At 53.1% G+C, this 18,498-nt stretch overlaps 1 protein-coding gene across 2 annotated transcripts in view; it reads left to right on the forward strand.

Annotated features, from left to right (window-relative positions):
- SLC12A5 (solute carrier family 12 member 5) overlaps window positions 1-18,498 on the forward strand; it is a 35,267-nt gene that overhangs the window by 9,756 nt on the left and 7,013 nt on the right. For both annotated transcript variants that reach the window (XM_037044186.1, XM_037044187.1), the window contains exons 2-17: window positions 3,514-3,608; window positions 3,947-4,078; window positions 4,421-4,567; window positions 5,375-5,429; window positions 5,926-6,056; window positions 7,947-8,188; window positions 8,948-9,159; window positions 10,763-10,933; window positions 11,231-11,329; window positions 11,473-11,530; window positions 13,177-13,351; window positions 13,970-14,088; window positions 14,386-14,484; window positions 15,416-15,535; window positions 15,877-15,981; window positions 17,764-17,932. In XM_037044186.1, coding sequence (XP_036900081.1) covers window positions 3,514-3,608; window positions 3,947-4,078; window positions 4,421-4,567; window positions 5,375-5,429; window positions 5,926-6,056; window positions 7,947-8,188; window positions 8,948-9,159; window positions 10,763-10,933; window positions 11,231-11,329; window positions 11,473-11,530; window positions 13,177-13,351; window positions 13,970-14,088; window positions 14,386-14,484; window positions 15,416-15,535; window positions 15,877-15,981; window positions 17,764-17,932 — 2,129 coding nt within the window. The remainder of the gene's footprint in view (window positions 1-3,513; window positions 3,609-3,946; window positions 4,079-4,420; window positions 4,568-5,374; window positions 5,430-5,925; window positions 6,057-7,946; window positions 8,189-8,947; window positions 9,160-10,762; window positions 10,934-11,230; window positions 11,330-11,472; window positions 11,531-13,176; window positions 13,352-13,969; window positions 14,089-14,385; window positions 14,485-15,415; window positions 15,536-15,876; window positions 15,982-17,763; window positions 17,933-18,498) is intronic.

The following is an 18,498-nucleotide window of genomic DNA, read 5'->3' on the forward strand; positions in this document are numbered from 1 at the left end:
AGCCCCTGGCGCCTCTGATCCTAAGTTCTTGAGGATGTAGGTGCGGGGAGCCAGGGTGCTGACCTCGGGGAGAAGGGAATGGCCAGAGTAATAGAGTTCTTTTCTGAGATAAAGAAGAACCCAAGGATATTATCTCTGGCCTCCAGGTCTCCTTTCTCTTTGGGGTCTGACGTCCTCCCAGACTACTCTAGTCTGGCATAGGGATTTCCCCAGGCCTGGCCGCAGGCCTGGCCCCAAACCCCTCGGGAGGAGGCTCCTTAGCCCACGCCGCTCGCCTGTTTCCTCCTCGGGAGCTCTGGCCGCGGCAGCTTAATTGAAAGCCGATTCGGGCTGAGAGCTCCCAGGGGGCGGGGGCGGGGGCGGGGGCGGAGAGGGCTCAGCCTCAGTCTGGTCCTGCCTCTCCTGCGCACGCCACTCGGCGCTCCCCCCACCGCCCTGACTCCCCGCTCTGGGGAATCAGGGCGAGTTCCCCCTTCCTAGTCCTGCCCCTTTGAGAACTCCTGAAGCTCACCCGCCCCCCGCCTCTCCCCACCAGTGCGCCCGGCGTTCCAGGGAGAGGACGAGCTCTGCTCTGGCAGACGCGGCCGGTAGCCTGGCGTCCCGTGCAGTCAGCTAGTGGAAAGAGAGGACCCAGAACAAGCCAACCAGGCCGCCCCCTCCCCTGCGCTCATCTTCCGGCCGAGATCCTGTCTGAAGTCTAGCTCCGCGCTGCGCGCTGCGTTACATAAGCGGTTGCGGGGCGCGTGGCCGGCCCTGCGCTGCGCTCTGGGCCCGCGTGGTCGCCTTGGAAACTGGTACGAGGCTACCTAGTTGCGGAGTCTCCAGCCAGGACGCCCCCTTTCTGCCCCGCACGCGTCCCGGGCCCCCACGAAGGAGGAGGAGGGTTTTGGAAGAGGGCGTGAAGGGCTGAGAAGATGGGGGCTCTCGTGTGTGGTGGTCCCGGCCCGGGGAGCAGACGCTGCGTGGAGAGGAACCCAGTCCCATAGGACGCAGGGCCCCTGAATCTTGCGGCTGGGGAAGGGTGTGGAATGGGGAGCCGGGGCTGGGTGGGGCAGCGAGTATGTTAATGGCAATAGTGATTGTAACTGCAGCAGCAATACCTTCAGTATGCGCCAGGCACACACCGTAGGCATTATTTCACTTAATCCCAACGGTCCTCTCAGTTGAGCGTGGTTATCATCCTTTTCGAAGGAGGAAACCGAGGCTTAGAGTTTAAGTGTCTTAGCCAACGTGTCAACACAGCCTCTGAAACTAGGACTGAAACCTAAATTTTGATTCTATCCTTTTTTTTTTCTCCAACCACTAAAAATTTGTTCTCATCTCATCCCTTCTCAACCCCGAACACAGCGAGGTGAGAACGCGAGGCACCTGGTCAGCACTTTGAAAGGAGGAGGAAATTGTCTCCCTTTTGTTTCTCCTGTTCTCTGGCCCCAGACAGCCCTTCTGAGAACTGGGAAGTCAGGAAGGGAGCCTGCAGAAATTTACTTCCAAAGCTGTTCCCTGAGCATCAGGCTTTCACTGGGAGGGCCGGTCTGCTAAGTCCCCAGGGACTCACACATGTGAGAGAAGAAAGAGAGGGTGGTGCCCCCCAGCATGTGAGAGCCAGCAGTATCTGGCGCGAGGGACGGACAGACAGATGAAAGCATCACGTCTTGGGGGAGGCATCACGTCTTCCCCCATTTACAGTTTTGAGTCCGGATGAGATTGGCTTTACAACAGGCCATTCTCTGGGGGTGGACTGTGGCTGGGAGACAAGTTTCCAGGAAGCGGGAAAGACGGGGTGGGGGTGCTTTGGAGAGAGCGAGGATTCAGGAGAGGAGGACATGGGTAATTCAGAATATGTAGGCCCTCGGCTCCACTTGGGCTTGGACAGTTGGGGAGTTTTCGCAGGTTCCAGAGGGACAGCCGCTGGGGTTCAGCCCTGACACTGAGGAAGGGGGATGGCCCCGAATCTCTCGAAAAGACCCTCTCCTCGATGCTGAAGAGAATCTCTCTTGGGGTGATCTCACCCAGACACACGGCTTCACACTACACACACACCTTTTAAAAAATGGGTGACTCCCTCTCTTTCTCCTGCCCAGACTCTTTCCTGGGCCTCAGGTTGATCCATATATCCAAGTGGCTTCTAGACTCATGCACTTGAGTGTCCTCAGTGCCTCAGTCAAATTCAGCACCTCCTGCCGGCCCCCCCCCCATTTTTCATTTGTTAAATAGGGTCATGACCCACCCATCTATCCAGGCTGGAAACCACACGCATTATTCCAGATTCCTCCACTCCCCGTCCCCAAACATCTGGCACGGGGATATGTGCCAATAGTTCTTGAGTCCGTCCGTCGTCCTGCATGGCTCAGGTCTGGGCCGTCAGCTCTGCCTGGATCACCAAAAGCCCCTAACTAGCATCTGTATTCTTTATCTAAAGGTCAGAGTGATTATTCTAAAATCCAAATCTGTGCATGGCACTTCTTTGCCCGAAACTCTTCGGTGACTTCCCATTGTCCTCTGGATGGGGTCCAGAATCTTTCACGTGGCCTGCTAATTGTGTAAGGACCCAGCCCACATTTGCTGCCCCGGGATCCTCTTTTCACCCGCCACGCCCCACCCTTCATGTCCACCCACCCCCATGCGCCTTCCTCAGGCTCCAGCCAGATCAAACTTCTTTCAGCTCCTCTAGCCCACTCTGCTCACTCTCACCTCTGGGCCACCGAACACACTGTCCTGCCATTCTGTCTGCCTGGAACACCCTCCCGCCTCCCTCCCAGTCTAGCTCTTACTCATCCTTCAGCTCTCAGCTGACACGTCACTTCCTCTGGGAAGCCTTCCCTGACCTCTCCGGCTGGGCTGAATGCTTCTCCTGTGTTCCTATGGTCCCTTATTCATCTTCTACCACAGAACCCACCACTCTGGGCTGGAAATTCCTGGTTGCTGGTTCATCTCCCTCACCCTTGGGTTCCCCAAGGGCAGGAATGCTGTCCTCTGTTGCTCTTTACACTCCCTCCATCCCTGTGCGGACATTGGCACATGGCAGACACCCAGCAGATACATGTTGATTGAAGATGAATGAGGGGCATAGGAGGTGCCAAAGGGGGTCACTTTTCTAAGAGGTGGAGTACCCTTGAGACCTCAGGCTGCAGTGTTCTTTGTGTTCCTCCCCCGCCCTGAACCCCCCCCCCCTCCAGGAAATAACATGCTTCCATTCCAAAACGCCAGGATGGGCCCAGTTATGGTAAGGAGGGCATCCTGGAGAGTCTCGGGCACCCTAATGAATGACGTAGGACCCCCAAGAGTAAGGAAGCACCCACATGTTTATTAAATACCCAGTGTGTGCCAAGGAGCACACTGGGCTCTTCGTATGCATGTTGTCAACTAAAATTCTGCAAGGGAGGTGGTATTAGTTCCATGCTTTCAATATGCAAACCGAGGGTCAGAGAGTTAGGTGACCACCCAGCTGCACTGGCCCAGGCAGGTGGATGACAGCCAGCTGGTGCCAGAACCCTGACTCTTCTGTCTTTTCAGGTGATGGCAACCCCAAGGAGAGCAGTCCCTTCATCAACAGCACTGACGCAGAGAAGGGAAAGGAGTACGATGGCAAGAACATGGCCCTGTTTGAGGTGGGTTCTCAGGGGTGTTGGGCCCCCACCCACATCTCCCCATTCACCAGGCCCACCCTGGTGGGAACAGTGCGCTCCCTCCCCTCCATCTTTTAGTCAGGTCCACCTTCTTTCTTGGGCCTCCCCCATCTCCTTCTCCTTCCCTTTATCCTTGCCACCCGCTCTTCCCATCCTACCATTCTCTTTCCCTGTTCTCTTGTCTATTCGCTTTCCTCCCTCATCGAACCCCAACCTCAACTGTTTGCCTTCCTTGTGCCCATATCTCTCTGCCCCCTACTGGCTAGCTTACCCCCCCCCCCAGGCCTCAGTGTCCTAACACTGCCACCCTCCCTCCACAGGAGGAGATGGACACCAGCCCCATGGTGTCCTCCTTGCTCAGTGGCCTGGCCAACTACACCAACCTGCCCCAGGGAAGTAGGGAGCACGAAGAGGCAGAAAACAATGAAGGGGGAAGAAAGAAGCCAGTGCAGGTGAGGGCCTTGGGGAAGAAACGATTGGGGAGGAAAAGTAGATTCAGATGGAGGGATGCATGATGGAGGCAGAGCGATAGGAGTTGGGGGCAGAGGCAACAGAAGGGATGGGAGATGAGGGATAGAGATGGAAGGGAGGAGGGAGGGGGTGGTTTGCAGGAGGGGTGATGCAGGTATAAGGCTGGGAGATGGGAGGAAGGCCAGGGATAAGAAGCAGAAGGATGAAGGGATGAGGATGGAGAGAATAGGAAAGTGGGGGATGAAGGAACAGGTGAGAAGGAGTGGGCCTGGGGGCTTCGTAGTGGTCAGAGGCTGCAGAAACTGACACTGGCCTCCTTGCAGGCCCCGCGCATGGGCACCTTCATGGGGGTGTACCTACCATGCCTGCAGAACATCTTCGGTGTCATCCTCTTCCTGCGGCTCACTTGGGTGGTGGGCATCGCAGGCATCATGGAGTCCTTCTGTATGGTGTTCATCTGCTGCTCCTGTGTGAGTGACACCCTCCCCTCTCCCGCCCTCTGACAGCTGGGCTGAGCAGGGACCTGGGGGTGGGAGGGAGAGGGGGAAGCATGAGACCTGAGCTTTTTATAGGAACCACTGCATATGATCTTTGAGAGTAAATGAGGTCTGGCCAGTCCTGCTTGCCTCTCATAGGCTGGTCCCTGATGGCCAGTAACCAGTTTTCACCTGGATGTGTGTGTTTGTGTATAATTGCACAAGTAATGCAGATTCACTGATGAAAAAGATAGGTGTGAGGAAAGAAAGACAATTCACCCATAATCCAATAATGCTTAACATGTTGGTAGGTCCAGACTCATAAAGAATGGGATTATGTGTTACAGACGGCTTTGTAACAGAATTCTTCCTATCCTCTCTAAAACATCAAATATTCATAGACCCCTACCTATCACCACAGTTCCATTTTTTGACACCCGACCCTGAACCACCTGTGAGGGAGCCAGTGCTGAAGCTGGTACCCTATTCCGTAGATGAAGAAACTGAGGTTTAGAGAGCAAAGTGACTTGTCTCAGGCCAGACAGCTGGTCAGAGGCCAGGCTGGGGTTTCCAGAGCTCTCTGATGCTGTAGCTTGTGCTAGGTCCATTGAATGGTGAATAAGAGCTTTTCTTGACAAGAAGGACTTGGCAGCAGTAGAAGTTGGAACAGGACCAGGGAGAAGCTCAGTGGAAGAGGACTTGTGGGTTTGGCGGGTATTTATGGGCCATAAGGCTTGGCCCCCACCCAGGCTGCTGTGGCCCCCACTCCAGCCTCCACTCTGATGACTTCTGTCCTCACAGACGATGCTCACGGCCATCTCCATGAGTGCAATTGCAACCAACGGTGTTGTGCCTGGTATGTGATGGGGGTGTCTTGGAGCAGGTGGGGCCTGAATGGTTGGGAGGGAGACCTGGATCATTGGAAGGAGGGGTAGTGCCCAAGGTTTTGGGGGCCATCAGAACCCAAGAAAGGCTGTGTAGCAGGACTGGAGACTGGGCGATGATGTTTGTGGGGTAGGTGGGGACAGTTCTATTAAAGGGGAGATGAGGGGGCAGTTGATGGTGCTGGATAGGGCAATGCAAGCTCTCCCTTTGCCTGAATTCCTCCCCTCCATCATCCCATTTTCGGAGCCGTGACCTCATTAGAGGGGTGATTAGCAACATGGTAATTAGTGCTGCAAAACCCCCTGAGAGTGGCTAGTTGGTTCTCCCACCAGACCTAGGGCTGCAGTCTGTAAGACCCACGAGGCCCTGAGCAATCCCCTCTGTGCCTCTATCCCTGAGACCCCCTGAGCCCCAAGAGCAGCCCAGTGCCCCTTGAACCTCTCACTGATATTAGGTTCTTTCTGCAGCTGGTGGCTCCTACTACATGATTTCCAGGTCCCTGGGCCCAGAGTTTGGGGGCGCTGTGGGCCTCTGCTTCTACCTGGGCACTACCTTTGCTGGCGCCATGTACATCCTGGGCACCATCGAAATCCTGCTGGTGAGAGGGGCCAAGGAGGAGGTGTGGGGCCCCAGGCTGTCAGTCAGTTAACCAATGCTCCCCAGACACCTCCTACAGGCCACTCAGTGAGGCCAAAGGGAAATCAGACAGGGTTCTGTCTTTAAAGAGTTCACAGTCTAGTTGGGGAGCCAAGTTGCAATAATTATGTAACACGAACAGCTGCCATTTATCGGGCACCCACTGTGCTCTCAGCAGAGTTCCCAGTGCTTCACAGTCATTTTCTTGAATCCTCATGAAGTTTAAGTATTATTATGCTCCATTGTACCAATGAGACGCTCAGAGAGGTGAAATGACTTGCTCAAGGTCAACCAGCTACCACGTGCAGAGGTGGGTTGAGGAGAGTAAAAGCACGGGAGAAATAATAATAGCCATGTCCCACAGTGGCAACCATTCTGTGGCTGCCGACCACGTGCCAGGGCCTTTGTAAGTCCTCTCTGAACGGGCACTGTAGAGGGCTGAGGGCAGGTGGACGGCAACAGGAAAGGAGGCAGTGAGGGAGCCAAGGAAAGAGATCTGTCGGGAGCAGTGGTGATGAGCACTCAGGTCTCCAGGCACAGTTTGAAGGAGGTGGCTGCTGACTTCATCTCTGTTCTTCCTGCCCCTCCAGGAGGGGGTGGGAGCTGAGGAGGGTTTCTTGTTACATAGAAAGTGGGGCTGACATTTCCCAAGCCCCTAGTTTATCCAGACCCTAAGGCCTGCAATGTATCATTTTATTTTATCCCTGACTCTCCCACAAGGTAGAAGACACCCCATTTTATAGATGAAGAAAGCAAGGCTCAGAAAATTTAAGGAAGGGATATGAATAAGTAGAAGGGGTATGAACCCTTGTCTTTTTGACCCCAAATCCAGTGCCTGTCCACTCTACCACACTGCTTTGGAAAACTAGGACTAAAAGATGTCACAGCTTCTGGTGTGGGGGCAGAATGGAGGAGTACAATGGATGGGAAATTAAAGACCCAAGGAGCCACATTATGAGAGAATAATAGATCTTTATAACATTTAAAAAGCTAAATCATTGAAAAGTTATTATGAAAGCAATTCTGCCCCTTGCATAAAATTGGAAAAATATCAAAGAAAGTAAAAAAAGAAACAGTCCTTCAAAGAAAATCAACATGTGGGTGTATTTCCTTCCAGTTTTTTTCTATGTGATATTGTATTCTGTTCTTGTAAAATATAACTATACAGATTTCCCTAAAAAACCCAAAATTCTCTTTGTAAATATAATTTACAAATGAAAACAAATTCTATAAGAATATAAATATATTAATATTTAGTAGAAAAATTATATAGAAAATGCAAATGTGAAAACTTTTAAAAATATTTTCACCATTCAGGAAAAACTACTGTTAATATTTTGATGTATCTACACACACAGATATCATTATATTTGTGTGTATATATGTTTACAGATAAGTATATATAAATATTGAAAAAAATGAGATCATAAACACACTAGGAAACTTGACTATTTTTACCTACTGTAACATGGATAGCTTTTTGAGTCAGTTCATATAAATCTGCTTACCCTTCTGAAGTTCTGTTGTTGAGTGACTGTTGGGTTTTTTTACATTCTTTGACATTTTTCCAATTTTATGCAAGGCACAGAATTTCCATGGTCTATATGGGAAAATAATTGAAGTTAAAATTGCTCCTAATATCTCTGCAATATCATTTTTAATGACTGTGTAATAGTCCTTGCAGACTAGCCCATGATTTTCTTAAGTATTCCCCTATCATTGGATGTCATTTCTAGTCTTACACTCCTGTAAATTGGCTTCTCCAAAGCCTTGCCTTGGGTTATTTTCTTGGGGTGATTCTCAGTTGGTTCTTACTAGTGACTTGCATGACCTCCTTATCCCTTTCCCACAGGCTTACCTCTTCCCAGCTATGGCCATTTTTAAGGCAGAAGATGCCAGTGGGGAAGCAGCAGCCATGTTGAACAACATGCGTGTGTATGGCACCTGTGTGCTCACCTGCATGGCCACCGTGGTATTTGTGGGTGTCAAGTATGTCAACAAGTTTGCCCTTGTCTTCCTGGGTTGTGTCATCCTCTCCATCCTGGCCATCTATGCTGGGGTCATCAAATCTGCCTTTGACCCGCCCAATTTCCCGTAAGTGCTGCCGTTCTGAGCCCAAGGCGTCGTCCTCCTGCTCCCTGGCCCAGCTTTAGGGTCTGCACACCGGTGTCTGCCAACCCCTCCTCCCCAGCTCTCAGAATCCGGAATCCGAGGGGTTGTGGATTCAGAGCAACCTCCCTGGGGAGAGGAAAACCTCTCCTAGGTTGGGATAAGTCTATTCGGGGTGAGATCATGTTTCTGGAGGTGGGCACAGTTCCCCTGGTGAGAGCCAGATGCTCACTGGTGGTAATGAACTGAGGAAGAACCAAGTGGCATGGTTTCTAGAAGGAAAAACACGATGTTGGAGAAACATTTTGGGGGTGAGGGGACAGCCTCCTGGAATGGGGCAACCACTTAGTGTTAAACACCTTTTCTGTCGTGAGAAAGCGCGCAGAAGGGAAGGTCTAGAAGCTCAGATCTCTCTTGGTCCTGCCTCTCTCCCTAGGACAGAGTCCCCTACACCCCACTCACTGCCCAGAAGGGCGGCACACGGAGACCGCTGTCCATGGTGCTGAAACACAGCATTGCGCTAAAGTGGTGGTTCGCCGCGGTGCCTGCATGTTGTAATTATTTGGCGGGGAGCTTTGAAAGGAAACAACAACCGTCGATTCTGGGCTCCATCCCAGTTAAATAAGAACCTCTGGATAGGAGACCCTGGCATCTGTGTTTTTTAGAGCTCCCCTGCCGATGCTACTGTGAAGTCAGGGCAAGGTTGTGTCCCTCGCCATCCTCCTCCCTTGTTTCTCTCCCTAGGATCTGCCTCCTGGGGAACCGCACACTGTCTCGCCACGGCTTTGATGTCTGTGCCAAGCTGGCTTGGGAAGGAAACGAGACGGTGACCACACGGCTCTGGGGCCTTTTCTGTTCCTCTCGCTTTCTCAATGCCACCTGTGATGAGTACTTCACCCGAAACAATGTCACGGAGATCCAGGGCATTCCTGGCGCTGCCAGTGGCCTCATCAAAGGTCTGGGGGAGGGAAGAGGGCTGGTGCCCAGGGAACACTGCAGGGATTCTGGGTTAAACAGTTAGGATTCAGGGACTCTACTTGGGACTCGGTCAAAGTCAATCAGTTTTAATTGATCACCTACTCTGGGCCAAGTTCTGTTCCTGGGTCATGGAGGGGTAGAGATGAAAAAGGGCCTTTGAGTATCTTATCATCTGGGGACAAAAGAAAGCCATTAGTTTAGCAAGCACCTACTAAGTTCCTAGCACTGTGTTAAAACCTAGGAACACAACTTGAAGGACTAATGGGCTGTGGCTTCAAGGAGTCAAACAGCAGACCCAGATGTATTAGCAAATGTGCACAGATGGTCATTCAGTGAACAGAGACCTTCCAGGGGAGGGAGTGGTTGTGTATATAAAGTGGTGAGACAAAGTTTCCTGGACTCATCTGAGAAAGCTTTTGAAGGACAAATAAGAGATTTTCAGTGATGTTAAGAGAATAAAGGAATCACAGGCAGAAGAACAGCTTGCCTAAAAGCATGCAGACACAGAAAAGCACGTTGTATCCTTGCAACCACAAGTCATCTGGAATGACCAGGGCATTGAGTGAAAAAGAAGGAGGGCAAGCTATGATGCTGGAGAGGCCAGCATGAGCCAGACTGTGGTGGGTCTTGGAAGCCATGTTGAAGAGTTTGGGCTGTGTCCTCAGGGCAATGAAAAGCCACCAAAGGGTCTTGAGTAAGTGAGGGACATGGCCAGCTTGTCATTTCTGAAGGTTCACTTTTACTTCTCATGTATATGGGCTAAAATGGGTAGATGACAGAGGCAGGAAGTCCAGAAGGAGGTGACACTAAGTCTAGGTGAGGGGGGATGGTTTCCTGACCTAGAATGATGGAGAGATGTCAGTGGAATGGAACAGTAGTTCTCCACCAAGGCTGTTTTGCCCACCCAGGGGACATGTGGCAACATCTGGAGACAGTTCTGGTCACAACTGGAGGCTTATTACTGGCATCTAGCTTGTTGCCAAACATACTGGCATCCAGAATGTTGCCGAACATCTTGCAATGTTGTAGGACAGTCCTCCACAATCAAGAATAATCTGGACCCAGATGTCAATAGTGCCAAAGTGGAGGAACCTTTGAAAGGAGAGCAGGGATGTATTTGAGAAATGTTTAGGAGGAGTAAAGGACAGGAGTTGGAAATGGATTCGAAATGGAGATGGGGAGAGGGAGAAGTCAAGGGCAATACCAAGGTGTCTGAATTGATGCCAGTGCCATTTACTGAGCCAAGGAATCCAGGAAGGGAGCTGGTTTGGGGTGGGTGGGTGTGAGATCAGTTTAGGATATTGAATCAGTCTGAGATAAGTGTGTCTTTTTGCCCCAGTAGACTGGGTTATCTGAGAGCAAAGACCAAATCTGACTTGTACAAAGCCCCCCCATGTGTGGCCTGGCCCAAAGCAGGACCTTAGAAAATGTCAGTAGAGATAAAATGGAGCCAAGGCCCATGGGGAATGAGAGGTGGTTGACCTTGATTGTCCTCTTTGCCCACCCCCACCTCCTGGCCCCAGAGCTGTGGCACTTGGACTTCTGGTCTTTCCTGAGCATCTTGTTCTGTCTGCCCCACAGAGAACCTCTGGAGCTCCTACCTGACCAAGGGGGTGATTGTGGAGAGGCGTGGGATGCCCTCAGCGGGCCTGGCTGATGGCACCCCTATCGACATGGACCATCCCTATGTCTTCAGTGATATGACCTCCTACTTCACGCTGCTGGTTGGCATCTACTTCCCCTCGGTCACAGGTGAAGGGGAGCTCAGAGAGGGCGGCCTGTGCCTGGGAGTAGATGGGTAGGAGGCAGGCAGTGATTAGATGGGGGAATTTCTTAGTCCAAAAGCCCCATCACAGAGGCAGAACAATTCAGTTCCCAATGGACAGATGAGGGAATGAAGACCAGGAAAAGCCAAATATACCACGCAAGTCCTCACCCAAATCTCTATGGCAAGATCAGACCCCAGGCTTCTTGACTCCGAGGCTGGGGTCTTTTCTTCCCAGTCTGTCTGGTCTCTTGTGGCTCCTGTCCTAGCTGCTCTGTTCACAGGGATCATGGCTGGTTCTAATCGTTCTGGGGACCTGCGGGATGCCCAGAAGTCAATTCCCACCGGCACCATCCTGGCTATCGCCACCACCTCTGCTGTCTGTATCCTGTACTGCTGGGCTGGGACCACTGTGGACTGGGAGGGCAAGAGAGGGGGCAGCTGCTGCCTCCCCTGCTGGCTGGCTCGGGATGGGTGGTGATGACGAGGGACACTGTGCTTGGAATTCTCCTTCACTCTGCTGCAGACATCAGCTCCGTTGTTCTGTTCGGGGCCTGCATTGAGGGGGTCGTCCTGCGGGACAAGTAAGTAAGGGAATCAGGGCTGATCCTGCTCTGGGGGGCGGGCGTAGAGGGGCAAATCCTGGGAAACAGACCTGACAGGGGTGCTGAGCCTGTGCAAGGGCCCTGTGGAGGGAGGTCAAGGGGAAACGCCTGCCAACTCAGCTTCTTACATTCCATCTCTTTTATATCACTCCAGCTCAAGAAGCTGGAATGGCGTCTCACTTCCTTTAGGATAATGACACTTTTTTCCCTTTAAAATCTATGAAATCATTGAGTATTTCCTGAATGTCTATGTGTTGGTTACTGTCCAGGGTTCTGTGAAGAATAAAGAGAAATAACCCATGGTTTTTGCCCCGAAGGAGCTCTTTGGGGGTGGTGACTGTACTTTTTTGACAGACCTGGGATGCAGAGCAGTAGGGATGGTGATGAAATGAGGCCCCTGGGCTATGGAGGCTGCCATCCAGTCCTCAGACGGCAGGGAGGAGGGGGTGCTGCTGAAGAGACCTTATACACACTTCTCATTTATCCTTCCCAAGTTAAATGTTGGGTAGAGATCACTTAGGTGGCTAGGATGGCGAGGGGCATTCCAGGTAGTGGGAACGGCATGACTAAAGGTGGAGGCGAGAAACAGCTGTGCATGCGTGCGTGCGCGCACATGCAGGTGCTTGTAGCTATAAGCAGTTAGAGCTTCTGGAGCACCCCCTTCTGGAGGGCGTGAGCCTACACTCCCGGAGGGTGAGGTAGGCAGTCCTATGAGGAGTCACTCAGGAGCTGGTTTCTTCATTCCCATCCTGGCTTCTGCAAGGAGGGGGTGGGGGGCATGAGGCCGGAGACCTAGGCTGGAGCCAGTTGGCACCAGGAAATTGGAGCTTTATTTTATTAAAAAATGGGAGAAACTCTGAAGGGCTTTATGCAGAGGAATGACCTGGGCAAATGGATGATTTGCATGTTACACCAATTCACTTTTAGGGCAACTCCACCTCCGCTTATCTCACTTTATTCAGCCAGGGACCTCCCGCAGGATTGCAAGGGGTCCAGCAGGTCATCCAGTGTGACCCAGCATCTGGTCCCTGAAGTGCCTCCGCAGCCACCCCTCCGAGCATGCCGCTGCTTGCACACTTCAGGGACAGGGACCTCTCTGCCTCCTGCGGTGGCGTCTTCCATTTGAAGACAGTGTCATTGTGAGAAAATGCTTTCCTTTGATTCTCACATCACATGCCATCGCCCAACGAGCAGGCTAGAACCCCCACTTTTCCGGCGGAGATACTGAGGTTCTAACAGGTTAAGGGATTTGCCCAGGACAACATAAAATTGTATGACTGGCCATTTACTAGACTCGCTATTACTACCATGCTTTAGGCACCGTGCTAAGCATTCTACACATTTATTTCTTTTTATCCTCTGACCTGTCGTATGAGATGGGTTTATAATGATTCTTGTCTCACAGGTGAGGAGAGTGAGGTAAGGAGAGGTGAAGCGACTTGTCCAAATCACGCAGGCAGGAAGTGCCCACGACATCAGGGGCTTTGTCTCTCCCTTTGCCCCTCCAGACCTGGCCCGGTGGTGGGCACACGGCTGGTCCTGAAGTTGGTGTGGGAGACCTGCCTTGGAAATCCAGGTGGCCTTGCTCACCCAGCATCTTCTGTCCCTTTGCTGCTTCATTTCAGGTTTGGCGAAGCTGTGAATGGCAACCTGGTGGTGGGCACGCTGGCCTGGCCATCCCCCTGGGTGATTGTCATTGGATCCTTCTTCTCCACCTGTGGTGCAGGGCTGCAGAGCCTCACAGGGGCCCCACGCCTGCTGCAGGCCATCTCCAGGGATGGCATAGTGCCCTTTCTGCAGGTCAGTGGGGGCGAGTGTGGGGAGAGCAGTTCACCCCTTACACCAGCCAGCCAGACCCCTCCCTGGTGAGGCAGGGCCACAGCAAGCCATGTTTGCCTTCTGGGGCCCTTCTGCTCTGTGCTACTGGGAAGATTGGTTATGCCTTCTTTGGGATTTGGCCCACGGTCAAAGCCATCTTTTTGGACAGAGCTGTCTGCTTTTAGGGGAAAAATAAATGGCCTTCTTTTGGCCTAGTGATTAGGCAGGGACGCAGGGAGGCAGCCAAAGGGCAGGAAAGGGGCAGCTCTCTCCATGATGCTGAAGAGGAAAAAGGATTTATGGCACACTGTCATGGCTGCTTGCTGGCCTCCTGCAGCTCCTGTCCCATCTGTCCCCAGTTTTCCCCTTAAGGGAGCATTTGAACTTAATTGCACTTGGGTACCAATGTCAGGATGGGCGCAATACAGCAAAAGTGTGGTATCCCCTTGGGCACTGCTGAATGATGAGAAATGCAGCATCCTCTTCCTACCTCCTCATTAGTTAGGGGTCCCCTGCCTTTACTGCCCTGGTCCCCAAGAGTGGAGGAGACACAAGAAGTCCTTCAGGTCTCAGGCTCCCATGACGGTTGCTTGTCCTCAGGTCTTTGGCCACGGCAAAGCCAACGGAGAGCCGACCTGGGCCTTGCTCCTGACCGCCTGCATCTGCGAGATCGGCATCCTCATTGCATCCCTCGATGAGGTCGCCCCCATCCTCTCCATGTGCGTGCTGGCGTCTTGCCCTCCCCACTGGCTCCCCAGATACTTCAACAACCCTAGGAAGTTCCCCCCTGCCATAGAAACCCATCCTTTGTTACAAAGAGCTTTGTCCCCACACGTGTCAGGGCGTGTTGTGAGGGGATTTGGCCTTTGAACCCCTCCCTAAGCACCGGGACATGATCTGACCCTCCCCCCACCCCTGCAGTTTCTTTTCTCCTTTCTCCCTTTCCTCCCCTATGTTTCTCTCTCTGTTTCTGCCTCTCCCTGCATCTGTCTCTCCCCGGCCTCCCTGTGTTCCAGGTTCTTCCTGATGTGTTACATGTTCGTGAACCTGGCCTGTGCGGTACAGACGCTGCTGAGGACCCCCAACTGGAGGCCACGCTTTCGCTATTACCACTGGTGGGTACCCTGTTCCCACTGCCCACTGCATCGACCCCTCCTCTCACCCCCACGGCAGGGCCCACCTCACCCTAGCCCATCCCCCCCCAGGGCTAAGGATCCCAAACTCCAGCTTTCGTAGCCCAGCCAGCACCAGCAAGGCCCTGGACAGGCTTTCCTTACAATCACAAATAGAACACAAATGATAAGGCAAGTGGTCTCAGCGATCATTCCTCCCTGTGCGGAATGCTCGCCAGCGTACTGTCAGGATGAGGCAACAGCTTCCCCAGCTGCGAAGTGGGGTGACCGCTGTCCCCTCCTCGCAGGCCCCTTGTGAGCGTTACTGGGCCCAGAAGGTGCTCATTAGGTGGAGGCTGGTGTTCTTCTGATCGCTTTGTTTGAAGGCTCTGCATCCTCACAATAGGTCCATGAGACAGACAGGGTGGGAATGATCGGCCTGTTCTACCAAAAGAAAACAGAGGCTTAAAGGAGGCAAGGGACCGGCCCAAGGCCCCTCCCCACAAGACTAGGCCTGTGTGGCCTAGAGCCCAGGCTGCCCCCTCCCACCTCAGTGCCCCTGCTCCGTCTCCCTGGGGGCACACTCCTCCTGGGCGTTCCTGCCTCCAGCTCTCCCCCCAGAGAACCCTGCCTCTGAGCCTGTCTGGCAAAACAGCCTGGCAGCATCTAAGGCGCTGGGACCAGGAGGGGTGGTGACTCAGGAGTTGGGCGGGGCATGGGAAGGTGCCTGTCTGTGGCTGCTCATTCATTCAGAAGGTGGCATATCCCCTGGGTGCTCATGGGGATGATGGTGTGAGCTCCCCAAGACTCGTTCATTGTCTCCTGGGCATGCCCAGGCCCTGCCCCACCCAAGTCTTGCTGTCCGAACCTTGGCAGCAGTGACAGCCCCCGCCCCCCCAGGGCTCAGAGGCTAGCTGTCCCTCCTGTTGTCCAGGACACTCTCCTTCCTGGGCATGAGCCTGTGCCTGGCCCTCATGTTCATCTGCTCCTGGTACTATGCCCTGGTGGCCATGCTCATTGCCGGACTCATCTACAAGTACATCGAGTACCGCGGGTGAGTGCGGGAGGCGGGGAGGGCTTGGGGGAACTGAGGGAGGAGAGGGCTCTGCAGGGGTGAGGGGCGCTGGTGCTGGGTGTTTAGGGGCTGGAGGAATGAGGCAGGGAGTCAGGGTGGAGTGGAGGAGGGGTGACCTGGGGCAAGTTGGGGAGACAGACAACAGGAGCAGAAGAAGGGGCTGAAGCTTTGAGACACGGAGGTGGCAGGAGCGACATGCATGTCCTTTCTGAGCCTGCGGTAGATGGCTCTGCCCCAGGGACTGGCCACTTCAGTGTGGACGTCCCTCTCTGACACCCCCGGGCTTTCTGCCCTCCTATGCCCCTGTTCCTGGCCCTCAGGGCAGAGAAGGAGTGGGGTGACGGGATCCGAGGCCTGTCTCTCAGCGCTGCTCGCTACGCCCTCTTACGCCTGGAGGAAGGGCCCCCGCACACCAAGAACTGGAGGTGAGCGGTGGGAGCAGGTGTGTGAAGGCTCAAGGGACGGGGCAGGGCAGGGAGCAGCGTGGGACCCACCTCCCCTGCTATGTTCTGCTGTGCGGTGCTCTCACCACAACATCCTCCCCAGCTTGGCCTCGTCTGAACCCCCCCCCCAACCTAAAGCACCCAGCCTTTGCCTAGCTCCTGGCATTTGTCCTCTCAGACCTGTTCCCACTCCAGCCTCCTGACCGTCCATCCACCCACCCACCCATCTATTCATTTATTCTATTATTTTTTAAATGTATGAACGCATGATATGAGCCAAGCCCTCTCTGGTTCTCTGGGGACATAGTAAGCTCTCAGTTCCATGGAGAAGGGACACACAGATAAAGAACACAGTATCACATCCACTTGGAGAGTGTTAGGCCTTTCAGAAGCCTCCAGATTCCTATACCCCTCCATCTTATCCGTGTGAAAGTCGGGGACAGAGAGGGCCTCAGAGGTCACGGAGGGCAGAACAGGAGTCCGCACCTCGGCCTCCCACCCCGCGGTGCACGCCGCTGACTGACGACTCTGCCAGTCCCGTCCCTCGTTCATCTCCCTCAGCCTCACTTAGCCAAGGGCAAAGCCCGGAGCTCTTGGTGATTCTGCCAAACTGGGGCTTCCGCAGCCCAGGCCTGCGCGTTATTCATCTGTGAATTCTCCAGTGCTGAGCACAGGGTCTAGCCCAGCGTGGAGGCTTAGAGAACGCTACGGAATCGGGGGTGGTTGGATGGATGGATGGATAGATACATGGGTAGATGGCTGGGTGTATACACATGAGTGTGCACACATATATATGAGAGGGAACCCCAAAATTCCGGAACTTATTTATAAAACCTGTGTATTTATTCTTACACGTTTCAACTTCAGTCACCTTCAAAGTACTCTCCATTTGATGCAATACACCTGTTGAGATGTTTTCTCCACTGCTCAGAACAGCTTTTGAACTCATAGATTTTGATGCCTTTTAGTGCTTCTGCCATTTTTTTGTTTCTCCTCTTCCACATCGGCAAAGTGTTTCCCTTTGAGGACTTTTCTCATCTGGGGAAACAAAAAAAAAGTTGCTTGGGGAGAGATAGGGTGAGTAGGGAGGGTGGGGCATGGGGCTCATGCTGTTTTTGGTTAAAAACCGCTGAACACTGAGTGTGGTGGGGGCAGGTGCGCCTGTAAGTCACCCATCATGAAATGGCAAACATATTGAAAGAGTCTTAAAAAAAATCACTGAAGCAGAACGCAGTCTCTCACAACAATGCCAGCTGGTACACTGATACAGAGGGGTTCCTAGAACACTCTGCTGGGGGAAGCCTGGACTACAAGGGGCCCCTCTCCACAAGATAATTCTGATTTGGGGGGGTTCCTCCCTTGTATATGGGAGGGTGGCTGGGTGCATAGATTGATTTGCAAATGGATAGTGGTAGGTTGATGTATGGTAATTAAGTGAATAATGCACGTGTAGGTAAATTAATATGGATATATGTGGGTGGCTAAAGGATAAGATAGATGGGTGGCCGGATGGATGGATGGATGGATGAGAGAGACAGATGGAGAGAGAGATGGGTGGGTAGAGGATTAGATGGATTGATATTCAAGGAAGTGGATGGATGGATGTTTAGGTGGGTGGGTGTGTGGTGGGGGTATAGGTGGATGGGGCTACAGAGGACAGATGGCTAGTGAACTCCCTGGTGTATGGTAATAGGTGTATGGGTTTATGGTGGGTGGTGATCGGGTGGGTGGTGGACGCATCGTGTGACCTGCCTTCCTCTTTAGGCCACAGCTGCTGGTGCTGGTGCGTGTGGACCAAGACCAGAATGTGGTCCACCCACAGCTGCTCTCGTTGACCTCCCAGCTCAAGGCAGGGAAAGGCCTGACCATTGTGGGCTCTGTCCTTGAAGGCACCTTTCTGGACAACCATCCCCAGGCCCAGCGGGCAGAGGAGGTGAGCAGAGGCACTGGTGGGGAGGGAGGAGAGACAGGGCACCTGGGAAGACAGTCGTTGCCTCTACACTTTCCTTCCCACCCACCCTCGGGATCAGTGGGGGCTCAGACAGTTGCTGTCCTCTTCCTCAGAAGAGGGGTCTAAAGGCTCAGGGAGTGAGTTCCTCAGACTCCCACTCCCAGGACCAAAGGCCCTCCGAGCTAGAAGGGCGCACTTTATGGCTAAGAAACTGAGGCTGAGAGAAGTGAGGCCACTTCCCCAAAGGCAGAAAACAAACTCGAATTAGAACTGCTTGACTCCTACTCCAGCCTACTCCCTGCCAAAGTTAAATCTCTCCACGTGTTTCCACATCCATGGCTTCCTCATATCCCCTTGCCAAGCGGAGTCCGTAGGGTGAATATCCACATTTGGAACAGGAAGAAGCTGGCACGCAGAAGGAAAGCAACCTGCTGAAAGTCACCGAGCTGGCTAGAAGCATAGTCAGGATTTGAACCCAGGTCCCTGGCTCCCGGCCACTTGCTCTTGTCCCCATCCACTGGTCTATGCCCATGAAGCAGCATACAGAG

Source organism: Sturnira hondurensis, unplaced genomic scaffold, assembly GCF_014824575.4.
Source record: "Sturnira hondurensis isolate 20B ecotype Veracruz unplaced genomic scaffold, ASM1482457v3 Scaffold0004136, whole genome shotgun sequence".
In the NCBI taxonomy this organism is placed as follows: domain Eukaryota; kingdom Metazoa; phylum Chordata; class Mammalia; order Chiroptera; family Phyllostomidae; genus Sturnira; species Sturnira hondurensis.